General features: G+C 43.2%; 1 protein-coding gene across 1 annotated transcript in view; it reads left to right on the plus strand.

The window, feature by feature from the left end:
• The window catches only part of CDC16 (cell division cycle 16), a gene marked incomplete in the record, with an annotated part of 57,692 nt that overhangs the window by 23,501 nt on the left and 17,245 nt on the right, over positions 1-16,946 (plus strand). The window contains 4 exon segments of the mRNA XM_073614732.1: positions 3,967-4,040; positions 4,150-4,275; positions 6,709-6,861; positions 8,842-8,905. Of these exon segments, the coding sequence (XP_073470833.1) occupies positions 3,967-4,040; positions 4,150-4,275; positions 6,709-6,861; positions 8,842-8,905 (417 nt within the window).

Consider the following 16,946-nt stretch of genomic DNA (forward strand, 5'->3'; position numbering starts at 1 on the left):
CCCATTTGCTCCCTCGGCGGAGACACGCTCACCTTCTCTGTCCGGGGTTCTCGACTCTTGATTGGATAGATTGATAGCAGCGCAGCCATTAGCTCCCGCTGCTGTCAATCAAATCCGATGACCCGGGGGACTCGGCCAAGTCCTGCATTCTGTGTCTATGGACGCAAATGCTGGACTCAGGAGCGCGCCCGCAAGGTAACCCCCATGAGAGCGCTTCTCTTAGGGGGTTATATGATGCAGGGAGGAGCTGATAGTGCTGCTGGGGGACCCCAGAAGAGGATGATCAGGGCCACTCGAACTGCAAAACAAACTGCACAGTGGAGGTAAGTATGACATGTTTGCAGTTGCAGGCATCATCCCCGTATCTTTTAAAAAAAAAAATTTTTTAATTTTTTTTTAGAGCCGGCAGAGCACTTTCTTGTAAAAGCAATCCTAGCGGCCATTTCCACCATTTTCCCAGGCTCTCCCGTCCCACCAGGATTGCAGCCAGAACTGAAATGAGCCTGATCATCTCTATGGTCTAGACCAGGGATATGCAATTAGCAGACCTCCAGCTGTTGCAAAACTACAAGTCCCATTATGCCTCTGGCTCTGGATGTCATGCTTGTGGCTGTCAGAGTCTTTCTACGCCTCATGGGATTTGTAGTTCTGCAACAGCTGGAGGTCCGCTAATTGCATATCCCTGGTGTAGACTCTAGTATTTTGTCACTTTCGGTTTCGCCAGTTGTAAACATTCCTTGTGATGATAGGGCAGCACAGTGGTTAGCACTAGGGAGGTCACAGTTCGAATCTCAACCAAGATACTACCTGCCTGGAGTTTGCATGTTCTCTCTGTGCCTGCGTGGGTTTCCGCCAGGTACCCCGATTTCCTCCCTCTGCACTCTGCAGACATGCTGGTAGGTTATTTGGCTCCTGTCTAAATTGGCCCTAGTATGTGAGTTAGCCACCTTAATTTGGTAGCTCCTTGAGAGCAGGAACTGATGTAAAAGCGATGCGTAAATTGGCGGTGCTATATAAATACCTGTAATAAAAATGAAAAGGTATAGCGTAAAAAAAAAGAAAAAGATAAAATTTGAAAGCGCCGCCAGCCCCCCCCGTGCTCACACACAAAGGCAAACGCAAGTGTCGGTCCCACAGTGTACGTAAACATCAATCGCATCACGAACATCAGATCAGGAGCAATAATTCTAGCACCAGATCTCCTGTGTACATCTAAAGTGATAACCTCCGGTTATGCTTATGTAGGAAAAAAAGAACAAGAAAAACTGCCGCAGAAAAACAAAAAAGAAAATCAAAAAATTTAATTAAACATTTAGGACTTTGAGAGGCTCATGTTTTTTACTTTATTTTTGATAGCTCATCAAAATATCTAATACAAAAGAGAATGAACAGTGCTCTATCCTATATCCCAATATGTGCAATAAACCTACCTATTTTGTTTTATTTTTATTTTTTCCATAAACTTTTTTTATTGAAGATAAAGAGGTAAGTGCTTACAATGCAAACATTATATATGACATGCAAATATACTGCGGACCATCAATGGCTTGTAAGCCATAAAGTATAACAAAGATAATAGAACAGTAAATTTGGGGATTCATATAAGCAAAATTTTTGTTGAGCAACGAAATTCAAAGCTTATTTATAGCGCTATGCAAATTCCCGTCAATCCCACGATGCGTGGTTCATAAGGATTACTCGAATTCTTATACCCGGGTAAGATAACTAAGAAATCGGAGAATAGAAGTAAAAGAAGAGAAGGGGTAACAAAAAAAAAAGGGGGAGGGAAGGAGGAAGAAAGGGAAAGGGGCTGGAGGGGAGAAGGGTAAAGAGAGTATGATAGTGGGATGGTTGATACTGGCGTCCCCCCCCCCCCCCCCCCCTTTCACCATCTGTCTGCTCAATTTGGACTGTCTCATTCTCCATGTACAGCTTGTGTGACAATCCCTTATCCTATTTTCTACTTGTAACCATTACCTCAAACAATAGTACTGTATGCGTGCACCAATAAAGTGCTAGTGCAATCAATCGTGTAATAAACATCAAATTCATATAAAGTGCACCAAAAAAATGTAAATCTTATAAAAAAAACTTGTGTACATTAATGTAAATAGCATCAACTTAAAGTGCTAGTGCAGAAAATTACAGATACATTTGTGCTACAAATATTATCCAGCTAGACAAAGTCCATAAAATTTGCTAAAGTCCCAACAACCACTAACCATTTTGATTTAATCTGTAAATCTTGCCCTCACATTTGGCGGTGTCTGACCTTTGGCGTGTCAGATGAGACACTGCCAAATGTGAGTGTGAGATTTATAGATTTTACAGTAAATAGTCTTTTAATACAATTTTACGCTATGGGAGCTCCCTTTTTCTAGACCTCACCGGTATCGATGGTTGGAGCATTTTAGATTGTCAAGGTACTATTGGATGGAATCGGCAGCCAGGAAGTGGGTGTTAAAAAAAATATTATCTGGTTTGACCAGCAGATACTATTGGTGAATTCATTTAGAGCTAATGGTGATGGAGCACTTTGGAAACAACATATTTGAATTCACAAGTGGTGGAAGCACAGAATAGAAGCACTTTTTTAAATTCGCAATGGTTAGTGGTTGTTAAGACTGTTTAGCACATTTTATGGAATTTGTTTTCTGTGTCATTTCTGGCTATTTGGCTGGATAATAATATTTGTAGCACATTTAGTAGATGCATATTTATCTGTCATTATCTGCACTAGCACTTTAAGTTGATGCTATTTACATTGATGTATGTATGTTTTTTGTAAAATTCACATTTGTTTTTTTTTGTGTGCACTTTATATGAATTTGATGTTAATTACATTATTGCACTAGCACTTCATTGGCACACATACTATTGTTTGAGGTAATGGTTACATGTAGAAAATAGGTAGGTTTATTGCAAATATTGGGATATAGGATAGAGCGCTGTTCATTTTACCACTTTTAAAGTGGTAACCTGCTAAGGCTTTTAAAGCGTCGCCTATGGATAATATCATTTACATAGCTTGTCACCATTCCATGGGTGTGTGCAATTTTAAAGCTTGACATGCTTGGTATCTATTTACTTTGCATACCATCATCTTTTATATCATACCAAACAATTGGGTATTGCATTGTGTTTTTCTGCATTAAAATTCATTAAAGTGTATTTTTTTTCCCCAAAAATTGCATTTCAAAAACCACTGCTCAAATACCATGCAACATTAAAAGTTGCAATACCCACCATTTTATTCTCTGGGGCCTCTGCTTTAAAAAATATATAATGTTTGGGGGTTCCATAAGTAATTTTCTAGCAAAAAATACTGATTTTACATGTATGTGAGAAGTGTCAGAAAAAGGCCTGGTCGTTAAGTTCCCCTTCAACTTCAACCAATTGACTTCTATAATTTGTCACACTGCTGTCCACCCAACCTTCATTTTTTTTTTTTTGCCTTGATTGGATTTAGCCTCGTCTCCCTTGTTGCCACGGGCCCATTCCTCAAATTAATTTGGGCTACCTGCAGCTATATTTTCCTAAGATTCATATATTGGGGCCCATTCACACCACATGCAGTTGTATGCTTTTTTTTGTTTTCCACTGCATTCCAACTGCATAGACAGTCCAAAATTCAGGTTATACTGTGATCATAGTTTACACCATTACAGTGCGATGCAGTAAAAAAAAAAGTACAGCAGGCTGCATTTTTCTGCATCACTCAAAGAAAGAAAGAAGGCAGTGACTGCACAAAACAAACGCAAATGGAAAAACGCATGTCAACTGCATGTTAACTTGCATAAAACACGCATCAGATGTACGAAAATGTGCATGAAAATACAGGCTGTAGACGTGCAGTTTCTGGTGTGACTGGGCCCTTAATGAACATCCAAAGCACAGAAGATTACAAGGTGTTGTAGATTATATTATTACTTACATTATTGTGTTTTTGTTACATTCATGCCTCAGGTGTCCTGGTTTGCAGTGGGTTGTTACTATCTCATGGTGGGGCATAAAAATGAACATGCCAGAAGGTATCTCAGGTAGGATCTTTATGCATTATGCCTGATGTATGAGCATTAAATAAAAACAACATGTTGACATATTAATGTACACCTGTTCTAATTCATCAAGCTATTGTTTGAATTTTAGCAAAGCCACCACACTGGAGAGAAGTTATGGTCCGGCTTGGATTGCGTATGGACATTCATTTGCAGTGGAAAGTGAACATGACCAAGCAATGGCTGCTTATTTCACAGCAGCACAGCTGATGAAAGGGTATGAACATTACTAGGTAACAGATTGCAGATAAATGTCATGTGGATTTAGATGCAGTGGTCTTTTTCTAATGCTCATTACTGCTGCAGTACATTCAGTGCACAGACCAGAAAAGTGACACGTTAGCTTGTGCATCTAAGTGCCAGGGCATGCCAGTACCATTCTTTTGGTAAATGAAGTAGGGGGGCTGTTGCTGGATTCTTGAAGAACATACTTGTTGCCTCATTGTTTTTTTACTTAAGTATGCATATGTGATATTTGATCTCTGGCCTCTGTGGAAGCTGTAAATTACTGTAGTATCCTAAGCTACTAAATGATGACCACCATCATCTTCCAGGAGCCATGTAGCCCCGGTTCACACAGGGGCGACTTAGCCGCCTGACAAGTCGCGTCCTGTTCTGTACTATGAAACCATTCTAATAGGAGCGACTCAAGTCACGCCGACTTAGAAAAAGGTTCCTGTACTACTTTTGGGGCGACTTCAGGCGACTTGCATTGACTTCTATACAGAAGTCGTTTTGCAAGTCGCCGCTGAAGTCGTGTGCAGGTCGCCTCACAGAGTCGGCCTGCAAGTCGTGTTGCCCCTGTGTGAACCTAGCCATAGAGCAGCCTCCCTTCTGCATAATTAACCACAGGGGGTCACTAATTCAGCACAGCTGCAATGCGGACAATGCTTTGCATTTTTCCCAATAAATGCAAAGCATTTTCAGATTGGACAAGGTGGAGATTGTGATATCACCACCCCCTTTCTCTAACTGTCTCAATCAGAGAATGCCTTGCATTCATTGAGAAAAATGCAAGGTGTTCTCTGATTTACAGTTTCCACAGAGGCCAATCAGGTATCGCATATACATACTTATATTTGGCTAAGCTAGCACAATGTAAATATGCAAAATATATCATTGCTGGAGTTTAGCTTTAAAGTGGTATTGAACCTAAAACAAAAAATGTATTATATTGCAGCTCATTCATTTTCTTTTTTTGGGCTTTTTCCTCTCTGATTTCACCTGGTGATCTGACCAGTGACACCTCTTCTGTATTAGGATGCCCCCACTCTGGATGAAAGAGAACAGCAAACAGCAGCTTTGTTAATCTGTGGGGAGTGTTTAGATGTCCTAGCAGATTTAGATACATTAACAAATGGAAACCAAACTCCAGCTGTCACTTTATAAGCTGTTAGAGCAAACATTTTTTTTTCCTTTTGAGATGAAGGTTGTACATACCGTATTTATCGGTGTATGAGGCTTGTAACATAGTAACTGGATTTGGGACTTTAGCACTTTAAGCAGCATGTCAGCTGTGTCTCTTTTTTGCTTTTTCAGCCCATTGTTTGCCATATGTTTGCACAAACACTTTTAGATGTTTGTTTTTTTTTGTATATGATTATATGTAAGGGGAATGCTTTGACCTATTATCTGATAAGCATTGTTTTCAACTAAACTGATTGCTCCACATATCCCTAGTTAAATAAAATATATTCAAAGTCAAGCACATACAAAAGGATTTTGAATATTCAGAGTTGTGTGTTGCCACTCTGCCATTATGTGATAACGGAGCAGGTTTGAAGTCATAAAAAATTGCATCTCCCATAAACCAGTATGTATGTGCTCCCCAAATATTTCACGTGTAGTTGTGATGATGCTGTTGTGGGGCAGGTACAATATTGACACAGTTTTCTGCAACTTCCAGCTTTGTTTTATTGGTTGAACTAGAAGGACTTGTGTTTTTTTTCAACCAGCCTAACTATGTATCCTGGTTGTTGACAGCTGTGCACCTGGAGGCACTCAGAGTTGAGCACTTGCAGGTTCACATTCTGCAAACACTCCTCTGGGGAGCACTTCTACATTACAGCCCTGAGTCTACTGATTATGACTAAAAACAAGCTCATAGCTGCTATTGAGCTTCTTTTAACCCTTTCATTGTCATTGAACTAAAGTATTTACATATTCTGAACAAGCAGCAAAAGCACTTTAAAACAAATGCTCGTTCATGTTTGTATCTACGAGTATTGTGGAGAAAATGAAGCACTGTGTTTTTCTATAAGAGCAGATCTGAGCAGGCTGTCTGCCATCTATTGTAAATAAGCAGCAGGTGTTGGTAAGCTATTAGAAACTAACTGTAACCCAACTATGGGATCTTTGCATCGGAGGATACTGCTTGTTGAGACTATTTAAATAGTTTAATGCCCATTGTCTGGGCACAGGTGCAATTTAAGGCAAAGGCAAGCATATAAAACGTGTACCAATAAGTAGCAAGTTACAGATTAGTGGAAGATGAGCTACTATTTCACTTTACTTTTCATGTAACTAATCTGACAACATCTGAAGAAAAACAGCAAAATGCAGTGTGGCTGACAAAATAAAACATAGTTTACTTATTTGACTGTAGTACAAGCATCAAATTGCTGATCAATGCTGTATTGTTTGTTTGCAGGTGTCATTTACCAATGCTGTATATTGGACTGGAATATGGCCTGACCAATAATTCCAAGTTGGCAGAAAGATTTTTCAGTCAGGCTTTGAGTATTGCGCCAGAAGATCCATTTGTTATGCATGAAGTGGGTGTGGTGGCATTTCAGAATGGAGAGTAGGTGGTGTTTTTTCTTACTATATGACTGTTACCTTGGCACACGCTTTTTATATGACATTTTTCAGTATAAACAAATGACACAACAGAAACAGAAAATTTGTAGGAGATGGCATAATAACATAAAGAACTGGCTTCCATTTGTGTAATGGATACACATTAGAGCTGCACGATTAATCGTTAAGAATCGAGATTGCAGTCTTTTCCCCCTCGCGATCTTGACAAAGTATTTTCCCGATTCTTTCTATGCAGAGAATTCTCTGCTGAAGCAGACAGTTGTCAAAAAACAAAATAGGCAGCACAACCCCCGTAGGAGCTGCAGTTTGTGTGTTCTATCCGTAAATCATATTCACCACATAGCACATCGCAACCCATAGAAATAGAACGGCTCCCATATTGTACTTTTCTTTTGCTTTTTTGTATAACATGAACTGGGACAGGGAAAGGGTTTTCTGAAATGCTCTTTCACTGCTTCATAATCTTTCCTTTGTCTTTCCGTGCAAATACTTAGAGCAATGCGGATAATGAAAAGTCCCTCTGAATAACGTCTCATGGGAAAACTGGAGTAGTATGGTCTTTGAGAATAATTAAAGTGAATAGCAAAGAGCCACTCTGAATAACTCTTTACATATAGACTTCGGTATATTTACTTTAGAGAATACATAAGCTGTTGTAGCAAAGAGTCACTCTGAATAACTTTTCACCTGGAGACCTTTTTAGAACAGTCTGTATCTCTATGCTCGACGCTCTACCTCCGCCTTTTGGCCACTACTTCCTGTCTGTACAGCACTTCCAAGTTTGGCTAAAGAAGACATTACTCTGAATAATTCCTCCCGCCTGACTGATTGGATTCCCTGGACTTTGTTGAACCAAAAGTCACAGGCCATCATCACCTGTCTCACTGACTTGCGTACCAACATCCCTCAGCCTCTGGTAGTACTGCTCCTCTGGGCTTTCACTTGATCAACAGTCCATGTGCCACTCACAAACGGTCGCCCAGTCTTCTTCCGCTTAGTTGCTACTTCTTTCTGATGGTTCCTTCATCCCTCCTCTCCAGTCTGGCACGCTTCCCTCCCTGCAGGGGGCGTCCAGCGACTACATGCTGTGCGGTATCTCTACTCCTCTCCTCCGCGTGGCCTGGTCCCCCTCCTCCTCCATAGGGGGGGGCTCCGCTTCACTCCCTCCCCGCAGGGGGGCTCTTTCTCTGATCTCTCCCTCTCTCTGGAACTCCTTACCCGGCATGTGACCCCAGCTTATATGAGAGTCCCGCCTCCTGCCAAACAAATTAATGATTGGCCAGAACTTCACACATGAGCTGCCTGCCACTCAGATCCCAAGTCCAACCTCTCTTCCACAACCATTTCCACTGAAAGCACAAGGAGGCATCTCTGGGTCCAAGTACAGGTGGCCACAATCTGCACTATACTGACACTCCCAGTTCCCAAAATAAACAACCAGATGAGATAGGAATACAGGCCTGCCTAAATTTACCTGAAAGTGTACTCAGGTACAGTACTCATTTAATCACAAAAAAAGGATCACCTACCTAAAAGTAGGTGACCGCTACATATATGTGTGTGTGTGTATATATATATATATATATATATATATATATATATATATATATATATATATATATATATATATATATTAGAGAGAGAGACCCTAGAGAATAAAATGGTGGCTGTTGCAATATTTTATGTCACACTGTATTTGCGCAGCTGTCTTTCAAATGCAATTTTTGTGGAAAAAAAATACACTTTAATGAATTAAAGAACTGAACAACAAAGTTTTTTTTGTTGATTAATATGAAAAATGATGTTACGCCGAGAGAATCGTGATCTTTATTCTAAGCAAAAAAATTGTGATACTCATTTTGGCCAGAATCGTGCAGCTCTAATACACATTGATATTAACTGTGAGCTTTTAATGGCATGTTGTGGGTTATGCGGATTTACCGATATGTCACTATTTTCACAGCTGGAAAACTGCTGAGAAATGGTTCTTGGAAGCACTAGAGAAAATCCGAGCCATTGGAAATGAGGTAAATTTTTATTGATTTGTGGTCATGTTCCCCTGAGTTGAGACATATACACTTGGGCGAAGTGTTAGTATATGTGGCTTGGGGTGAGAATTGCACAGTCCTTACAAAAGAGAAAAAAAACTTTTTTTTTTTTTTTTTTTTTTGTATACAAGATAATTTTTTTTTAGATTGGTGCTCTTATACTTTTTTTCTCTTGGGCCTCTCCTGCTCAACCCTGACAACTCTTTGCATTTGCGACTATGGTGTGTGTGTGTGTGTGTGTGTATACAGTGAGGGGAAAAAGGTATTTGATCCCCTGCTGATTTTGTACGTTTGCCCACTGACAAAGAAACGATCAGTCTATAATTTTACTGGTAGGTTTATTTTAACAGCAAGAGACAGAATAACAACAAAAATTTCTCCTTTGTTCATTGATAGACACAGCCTTCTTATTCAGAAACATGGGGTTATATCGCCTCTATTAGCAGTAGGTGTAGGCAGAACAAAAAAAAACAAACACTTGGCCATGCCCATGGGCCGTCCTCAGACATTACATAACGACCTCCCTGCTCTAGGCATTCAGGTTTTTTTTTTTTTTTTTTGCCTAGTTAGGAGTAAGGACCTGGTTCCCTGCTGGGATCTCTAGTCCTGGGAATTTTTGTTTTTTGTTTTGTTATTTTTCTTTTTCCTGGATTTTTTTCCGGTGAGATCTACAATCAACTGCCGGGCTGGGCGATGGACTGGATACTTAGATCCAGAGGGTCACCCCAGTCTGGCCAGCGAGCGTGTGCAGACCTCAGCTGCGCGCTAGGCTGGCCGTGACATAGCCCCACTGGACAGGGGCTGGCCCTGTGAGTCTCGCGAGGTCGCATACGACCGAGTCTCGGCCTGTGTCACAGCGCTCCTAATGGCTTACAGCCCCCTCACTTCGGTGGCGAGGAGAATCTGTCTGGGAGCGTTACCCGTGCACTTCGCTGGAGCGGTAAGTAGGGGGCCCCCGCCTCTCCTTCCCTGGAGGGGTGGGGGAGCGCCGGTACTCCCTGAGGTGGTTGGCCCCTCCAGGGTTCTCCTCCATCCCTCCTCCCCCCCCCCCCCCCCTTTCCTTCCTAGGTGAGGCCCAGGCTTCTGGCCTAGGGGCTTTGTGGACACACTGTCCCACCCTTGGGTTTGCTACTGGGGGGGGGGTATCCCATGGACCCACCTGTGGCATTTTGAGGCCCAGGAGGTGAGTCACCTGACATCCAAGTTCGGGTAACTGGGCGCTGGGGGTGTGGCCCCAGAGTAGGCGGCAAAGGCCGCCATTGTCCGTTTGGGGTCCGGGGGCCGCGCACTTGCAGTGTGCAGCTAAAAATTTAGGCCGTGGCCCCGGGTCTGTGGAGGGGCTTCGGTCTGTGCTCCCAGTGTGGGGCCTCGGTCGAGGGGTGCTGGTTTTCGCACTTATTGCATCTGTGCGGGAACCTTTTTTCAAGATGGGGGATGCAGCGGTGGCTGCAGCAGACGGCCGGTATCCCTCTTTGGATAAGCAGTTTTGCACGGCAAAGGCGTTCCCTTTTTCCCTCTTATTCTGACAAAATTGTCCATGAGGACTGGGAGTGTCCAATGTGTTTTTGTGTTTCCTAGAACACTTGCTGTGAGGTACCCCTTTGGGGAGTCCCTCCTTCAGTAGTGGATTGTTCCATCAGTAGTGGATCCCCCTGTCTCTAGGCTGCTAAAGGCAACCATGGTTCCAATAGAGGAATCTCTGGCTTCTAAAGGTCCAGCTGACATACCTGGAGGGGGAGAAAAATCCCCCTGTCTTTGCTGCATTGACGGACCTGTTGGTCCAGGTGCTGCAGTTGTCTGCTATGTTGCTTGGCTGCAGTTACCCTGGTTGCTGAGCTCTGTTTCCTCAGTGGTGCTGAGACATGTATTTTGGGGGGTGACCCTGAATGGCATCATGTCACGTCTTGATCTTGTCCGGTTACAAGATAGTTTCTGGCTGTGTTCCTCCAAAGAGTTTTTTTTTTGCTTCCAAGGGCTTTTGTCGTCAGACTGCTGGCTGTTCTCTGCGGGGTGCTGTGCAAGCCCCGTTGCTGTAGAGTGTGATTGTCCCGGTTTCCGTGCTGAGTATGGTTTCAGGGGTTTTATTCAAACCTGTTCAGTCTACAGGATGGAGGGCATGGTACATCTAATTCTGGACCTCAAGGCCTTGGCCTGCCGTGTGGGGGGTACAGTAGTTCAGGATGGAGTCCGTCCGCACAGCGGTGGCACTCCATCATGAGGATTTTCTGACTTCTATCGACATCACGAATGCTACTTACGCATTCTGTCGTGCCCGACTCCAGCACTTCCTCCGTTTTTTGCTGTGGGTGCGGAGCATTATGAGCGTGTGGTGTTGCCACCGCTCCTCTGGTGTTCACGAGGTGTTGGCCCCGGATCTGGTTCTCTTGGTGGAGGTTTGTGATCCTGGACTGCCTGGACGATCTTCTTCAACTCATCGACTACTCCGAGGAACAGCGTAATTCTTATACAAACCTTGACTGATTTCAGCGGAGTCTATACTCGGAAGTCTGCTTGGCCCTGCCAGATCGTTGGATTATCTGAGCCTGACCCAGGCTTCAGCTCTGGCCAGTGTGTTTCTTCTCCTGGACAATACTCCAGAAGTTGCAGACTGAGTTTTTTCATTTACTGTCCGGCAGGTGGGCTCCTCTGTGGCTCTGCATGTGGGTGTTGGGTCCGATGGTATCTATTTTTTTGGAGGCGATTCCATTTGCACAGTGCCATACAAGCTCCCTTTGGGGAGATCCTGGCATAATGGGACAAATACACAAGGTCTCTGGACAATCGGATTTGGCTGAGTCAGGAAACCAGAGTCTCCCTAGTCTGGTGGCTTTGCTCTCCGGTTCTTCGGTGGGGTAAATCCTTTCTCCCCTTTTATTGAACAGGGTGACCACCAATGCCTGTCTGTCCGGGTGGGGAGAGGTCCTGGGACTGAGTTCAGCTCAGGGTCGTTGGACGTAAGTGGAATCCGGACTACCAAGTAAGACCCTGGAACTTCATGCGAACAGACTAGTTCTGGATCATGGACAGATCGACTTCGGGGGCTCCCGGTACGGATCCAGTCAGACAAGGTAACGGCGATGGCTTATGTCCCTCACCAGGGCGGGCCAAAATAGACTGTCGATGGCCCTGGCTGTTGCAAGTATCCTCCGGTGGGCAGAGCATCTCCTTTCGGCCCTTTCTGGCATACGCTTTCCAGGAGTAGAATACTATAAAATGGATAACTCAGTTAGTTAGGGTTGGACCATGGGGTGGGCCCTTCACTGGGCCGTGTTTCATCGTATTTGGCTCCGCTGGGGGCACACCTGAGGTAGATCTGTTTTGCATCCTGGCTCAACAGGACGGTACCAAGGTTTTTGGCAAGGTCACAGGATTTTCTGGCGGTTCTAGTGACCCACGTTTGCTCTATGCCTTTCCTCCTCTCTAGCCTCTGCTGTGGCTTTTTGGCAGGATCACGGCTGCGGGGATTCCAGTCATTCTTTTGGCTTCAGATGGGTCCCGGTGGTCTGGGTACGCCGACCGGGTGCGCCCGGTCGCCAAAGTTCCTTGGTGACTGCCTCTCAGGAAGGGCCTACTGTCCCAAGGACCGTTCTTCCATCCTGCTTTAGGGTTGTTGGTTATTAAAGGCCTGGCTGGATGGGCCAGGTGCTGCAGTTTACAACACTGCTGATGGGGGGGGTGAGAAGGAAGGGGCCTCGAGTGCCATCGTGGCCCAGGTGTCAGCCAGGGTGGTCTTCTTCAGAATTTCCTGGTCTCGCTCTTCCTGGTTCGTACCTTTTTTATTCCAGGGGTTAGATGTCTGTTTCCACCAGTGCGGTTTCTTCTACCGCCATGAGATCTGATCTTGGTGATTTTGATTCTCCAGAAGCCTCTCTATCTCTCTCTCAGAATATTCGGGAGATTCCACTACTTACTCTCTCGGAAGGTGGCCTCTTGGTGGCTATCACCTCCACTCACAGGGTGTCAAAAAGGGTGGTGTTATCTTGTCATTCATCTTACCCAGGTTAAGGTGGTGCTTTTCCCCTTTTTACAGAGTTCCGTCCTTGGATTTGCATTTGAATAAGGACATTGTGTTGCCTTTCTTGTGTTCCTGGTGAGCATTTTCCAAGGAATTTTGTCTTATCGGCCCTGAATGGGTTTTTGCGGACGGGCCAAGAAAGGGGCTGTCTGTTTTTTTTTCTGCGATCCTTCTCTGGATGGGGGGGCTATTCTGTCAGGGATCGGGTGCCTCCTTCCCTGTTACGGCGCATTCTTCTCGGGCGTTTAGTACTCTTGGGCCTTCTGTCATCATGCATCCATTGTGCAAGTTTGCAAGGCGACCACGGGTCGTCGGTGTACGTTTTCACAAGTCTACGAAGTGGATGGGTTGGCATCTGCGGATGCCTCCTTTTTGGCCACAAGTTTTTGCAGGCTGCTGTTTAGAGGGTCTAGGGGTAGGGGTAGGTTAGGGGTAGCTTTCAGGTTGGGGTCCAGCTGGTCCTGTGTGAAGTTCTTGTTACCTGGATGGCTCTTGTGTTAGCCTTGGGAATTTTCGTTGTCCCACCCCTCATGTTTGGCACTGCTTTGGGATGTCCCTAATGGTTCTGAATAAGAAGGCTGTGTCTGTCAATGAACTCAGAGAGACGGATTTTACAGTAAGTAAAAAAATCATATTATCCAGAAAAACGCATTTCAAAAAAGTTATAAATTGATTTGCATTTTAATGAGTGAAATAAGTATTTGACCCCTTCACAAAACATGACTTAGTACTTGGTGGCAAAACCCTTGTTGGCAATTAGAGGTCAGACTCTTCTTGTAGTTGGCCACCAGGTTTGCACTCAGAAGGGATTTTGTCCCATACCTCTTTGCAGATCCTCTCCAAGTCATCAAGGTTTCGAGGCTGACGTTTGGTAGCTTGAACCTTCAGCTCCCTCCACATATTTTCTATTGGATTAAGGTCTGGAGACTGGCTAGGCCACTCCAGGACCTTAATGTGTTTCTTCTTGAGCCACTCTTTTGTTGCCTTGGCCGTGTGTTTTGGGTCATTGTCATGATGGAATACCCATCCACGACCCATTTTCAATGCCCTGGCTGAGGGAAGGAGGTTCTCGCCCAAGATTTTGATGGTACATGGCCGCGTCCATCGTTTTGATGCGGTGAAGTTGTTGTGTCATGTCCCCTTAGCATAATGTTTCCACCTCCATGTTTGACAGTGGGGATGGTGTTCTTGGGGTCATAGTGCAGCTCTACTATTATTCATTAGGAAATCGCGATCACGATTCAACCCCACATCACATTCTTAATCCAGCGTTTCCACGATTCATGTAACAAGTGCAGAGCTGTCAAAAAAAAAGAGCAGCTGGCAAAGTTTATCACAACATTGCTCAGCCCTAAGAGATAAAAAGGATCAATGTATCATTTGGTTCTTTTAGATCAAAGGGAAGAACTTCGGTCTGCAAAATTAGGTCAGTTTAACCACTTAAAGACTAAGCCTTTTTGGTGACACTTGTTGCTTGCAAGTTAAAAATCTGTATTTTTTGCTAGAAAATTACTTGGAACCCCCCAAACATTCTATCTATCTATCTATAGATAGATAGAGATCTAGATAGATAGAGATCTAGATAGATAGAGATAGATAGAGATCTAGATAGAGATAGATAGAGATCTAGATAGAGATAGATAGAGATCTAGATAGAGATAGATAGAGATCTAGATAGAGATAGAGAGATGTGTGTATATATATATAGAGAGAGAGAGAGAATAAAATGGCAGTGATTGCAATATTTTAGGTCACACTGTATTTGGGAAAAAATACACTTCAATGAATTAAAAAAAAAAAAAAAAAAAACGAAACCGTAAAGTTAGCCCAATTTTATTCAGAATTGTGCAGCTCTAGGTCATAGGCATCATTCCTCCTCCTCCAAACACAGCGAGTCGAGTTGATGCCAAATAGTTTGATTTTTAGTCTCATCTGACCACAACACTTTCACCCAGTTCTCCTCTGAATCATTCAGATGTTCATTAGCAAACTTCAGACGGGCCTGAACACGTGCTTTCTTGAGCAGGGTGACCTTGCGGGCACTACAGGATTTCAGTCCTTCATGGCGTAGTGTGTTACCAATTGTTTTCTTGGTGACTATGGTCCCAGCTGCCTTGAGAAATCATTGACAAGATTCTCTTGTGTAGTTCTGGGCTAATTCCTCAACATTGTCATGATCATTGAAACTCCATGAGGTGAGATCTTGCCTGGAACCCCAGACCAAGGGAGATTGACAGTTATTTTGTGTTTCTTCCATTTGCGAATAATTGCACCAACTGTTGTCACCCTCTCACCAAGCTGTTTGGCGATGGTCTTGTAGCCCATTCCAGCCTTGTGTAGGTCTCCAATCTTGTCCCTGACATCCTTGGACAGCTCTTTGGTCTTGGTCATGGTGAAGAGATTGGAATCTGATTACTTCTGTGGACAGGTGTGTTTTTATACAGGCAACAAGCTGAGATTAGGAACACGCTTGTTACCTATCTAGAAGACACCTGGGAGCCAGAAATCTTTCTGGTTGAAATGGGATCAAATACATATTTCACTCATTAAAATGCCAATCAACTTATAACTTTTTTGAAATGCGTTTTTCTGTATATTTTTGTTGTTATTCTGTCTCTGTTTAATTTTAATGGTAGGTTTATTTTATAGACTGGGCAAACTTACAAAGTAAGCAAGGGATCAAATGGTTTTTTTCCCTTCACTGTGTGTGTGTGTGTGTGTGTGTGTGTGTGTGTGTGTGTGTGTGTATATATTTTAATTTTTTTTTTTTATGCTACTTATGGTAGCGATCAGCAACTTTTAATGGTACTGCTATAGTGCTGCGGTCAATCTGATATTTACTGAGGCTGGGGAGAAATGACTAACTGCCACTGACATCACCGGTGATGTTAATACAATGGAAAAAATGGTGTATAACCGTGCTACATGAACCACCTAATATGAAAAATTAGCAGCAATTTTTAGTGTAACAGAAACACAAGCAATAGTGGAAAAATTGAGAATTGCTCTGGTTAATATAAACCAAAAACAACTGAACGAATTGATTATTCGTAAACATTACAAATGAATGTGATAAATATGTGAATTAAAAAATAATGCAACAAAAACGTTAAATGTCCACAATAAATTAATGTATTGAAAACACCACTGAAACTCAATACTGTCCATCATCCATCACCAAACCGCTTGTGAATCCACCAGCAGCTGTAGAAAACCCTTACCAGCTCTGGTGGACCCCTTGTTATAGGGGGTCGGGAAGAACCTGTGGCTTAACACCCATCAGGGGCTTTTTCCACGTCTCAATGATGTTTCACACTTCCGGTGTCACCCGTCAGGTAGAGATGGAAAGTAGCACCAAAAAAAAAAGACCAAGAAGCTCCACATAGTGTAAAATCCTTTGGAGGTTTAATAGATAAAATCCATAGTACTCACAACATGTAACACAACCAAAAATTAACCCATCCGTTCGGACACAGGGGTGGTGGTGACGTCAGCACGTCGCTCCACCCTACATGTTTCACAAATGACGTCACGCCCTAGGGCACGTGCTTCGTACTGCGTCACTACCTTAAATACAATTGAAATTAGCCCAGCCGCGTTTTGAGTTACAGAAAGCTCAATTCAAAAAAACACACACATGATGAAAAGCTCCCACTTGGCTAATGAGAAAAGCGAATACCTCATAGGTGATCCAGAGAGATTTGCAAAAAAAAATCCTAACCCTTATATTATTCATGCAATAAAAAAAACGGGCAGCTTGGAGCTCAAACCGAGTTCACAAAAACATAATCCATAATAGTCCTAAATCAAAGGAATAATTTTCACATAAAAAAAAAATAAAATCCTTATCAGAAAAGCGTTTATACCAGGAAGTGCTAGTAAAGACACCAGTGTGTCACTTCCCAAAATGTCAATACAATGATCAGTGATGATTCTATACACTCTCACTGTTCTAATGACACTGGCTGGGAAGGGGTTAACATCTAGGGTGATCAAAGGGTTAAA

Source organism: Aquarana catesbeiana, linkage group LG02, assembly GCF_042186555.1.
Source record: "Aquarana catesbeiana isolate 2022-GZ linkage group LG02, ASM4218655v1, whole genome shotgun sequence".
Lineage (NCBI taxonomy): Eukaryota > Metazoa > Chordata > Amphibia > Anura > Ranidae > Aquarana > Aquarana catesbeiana.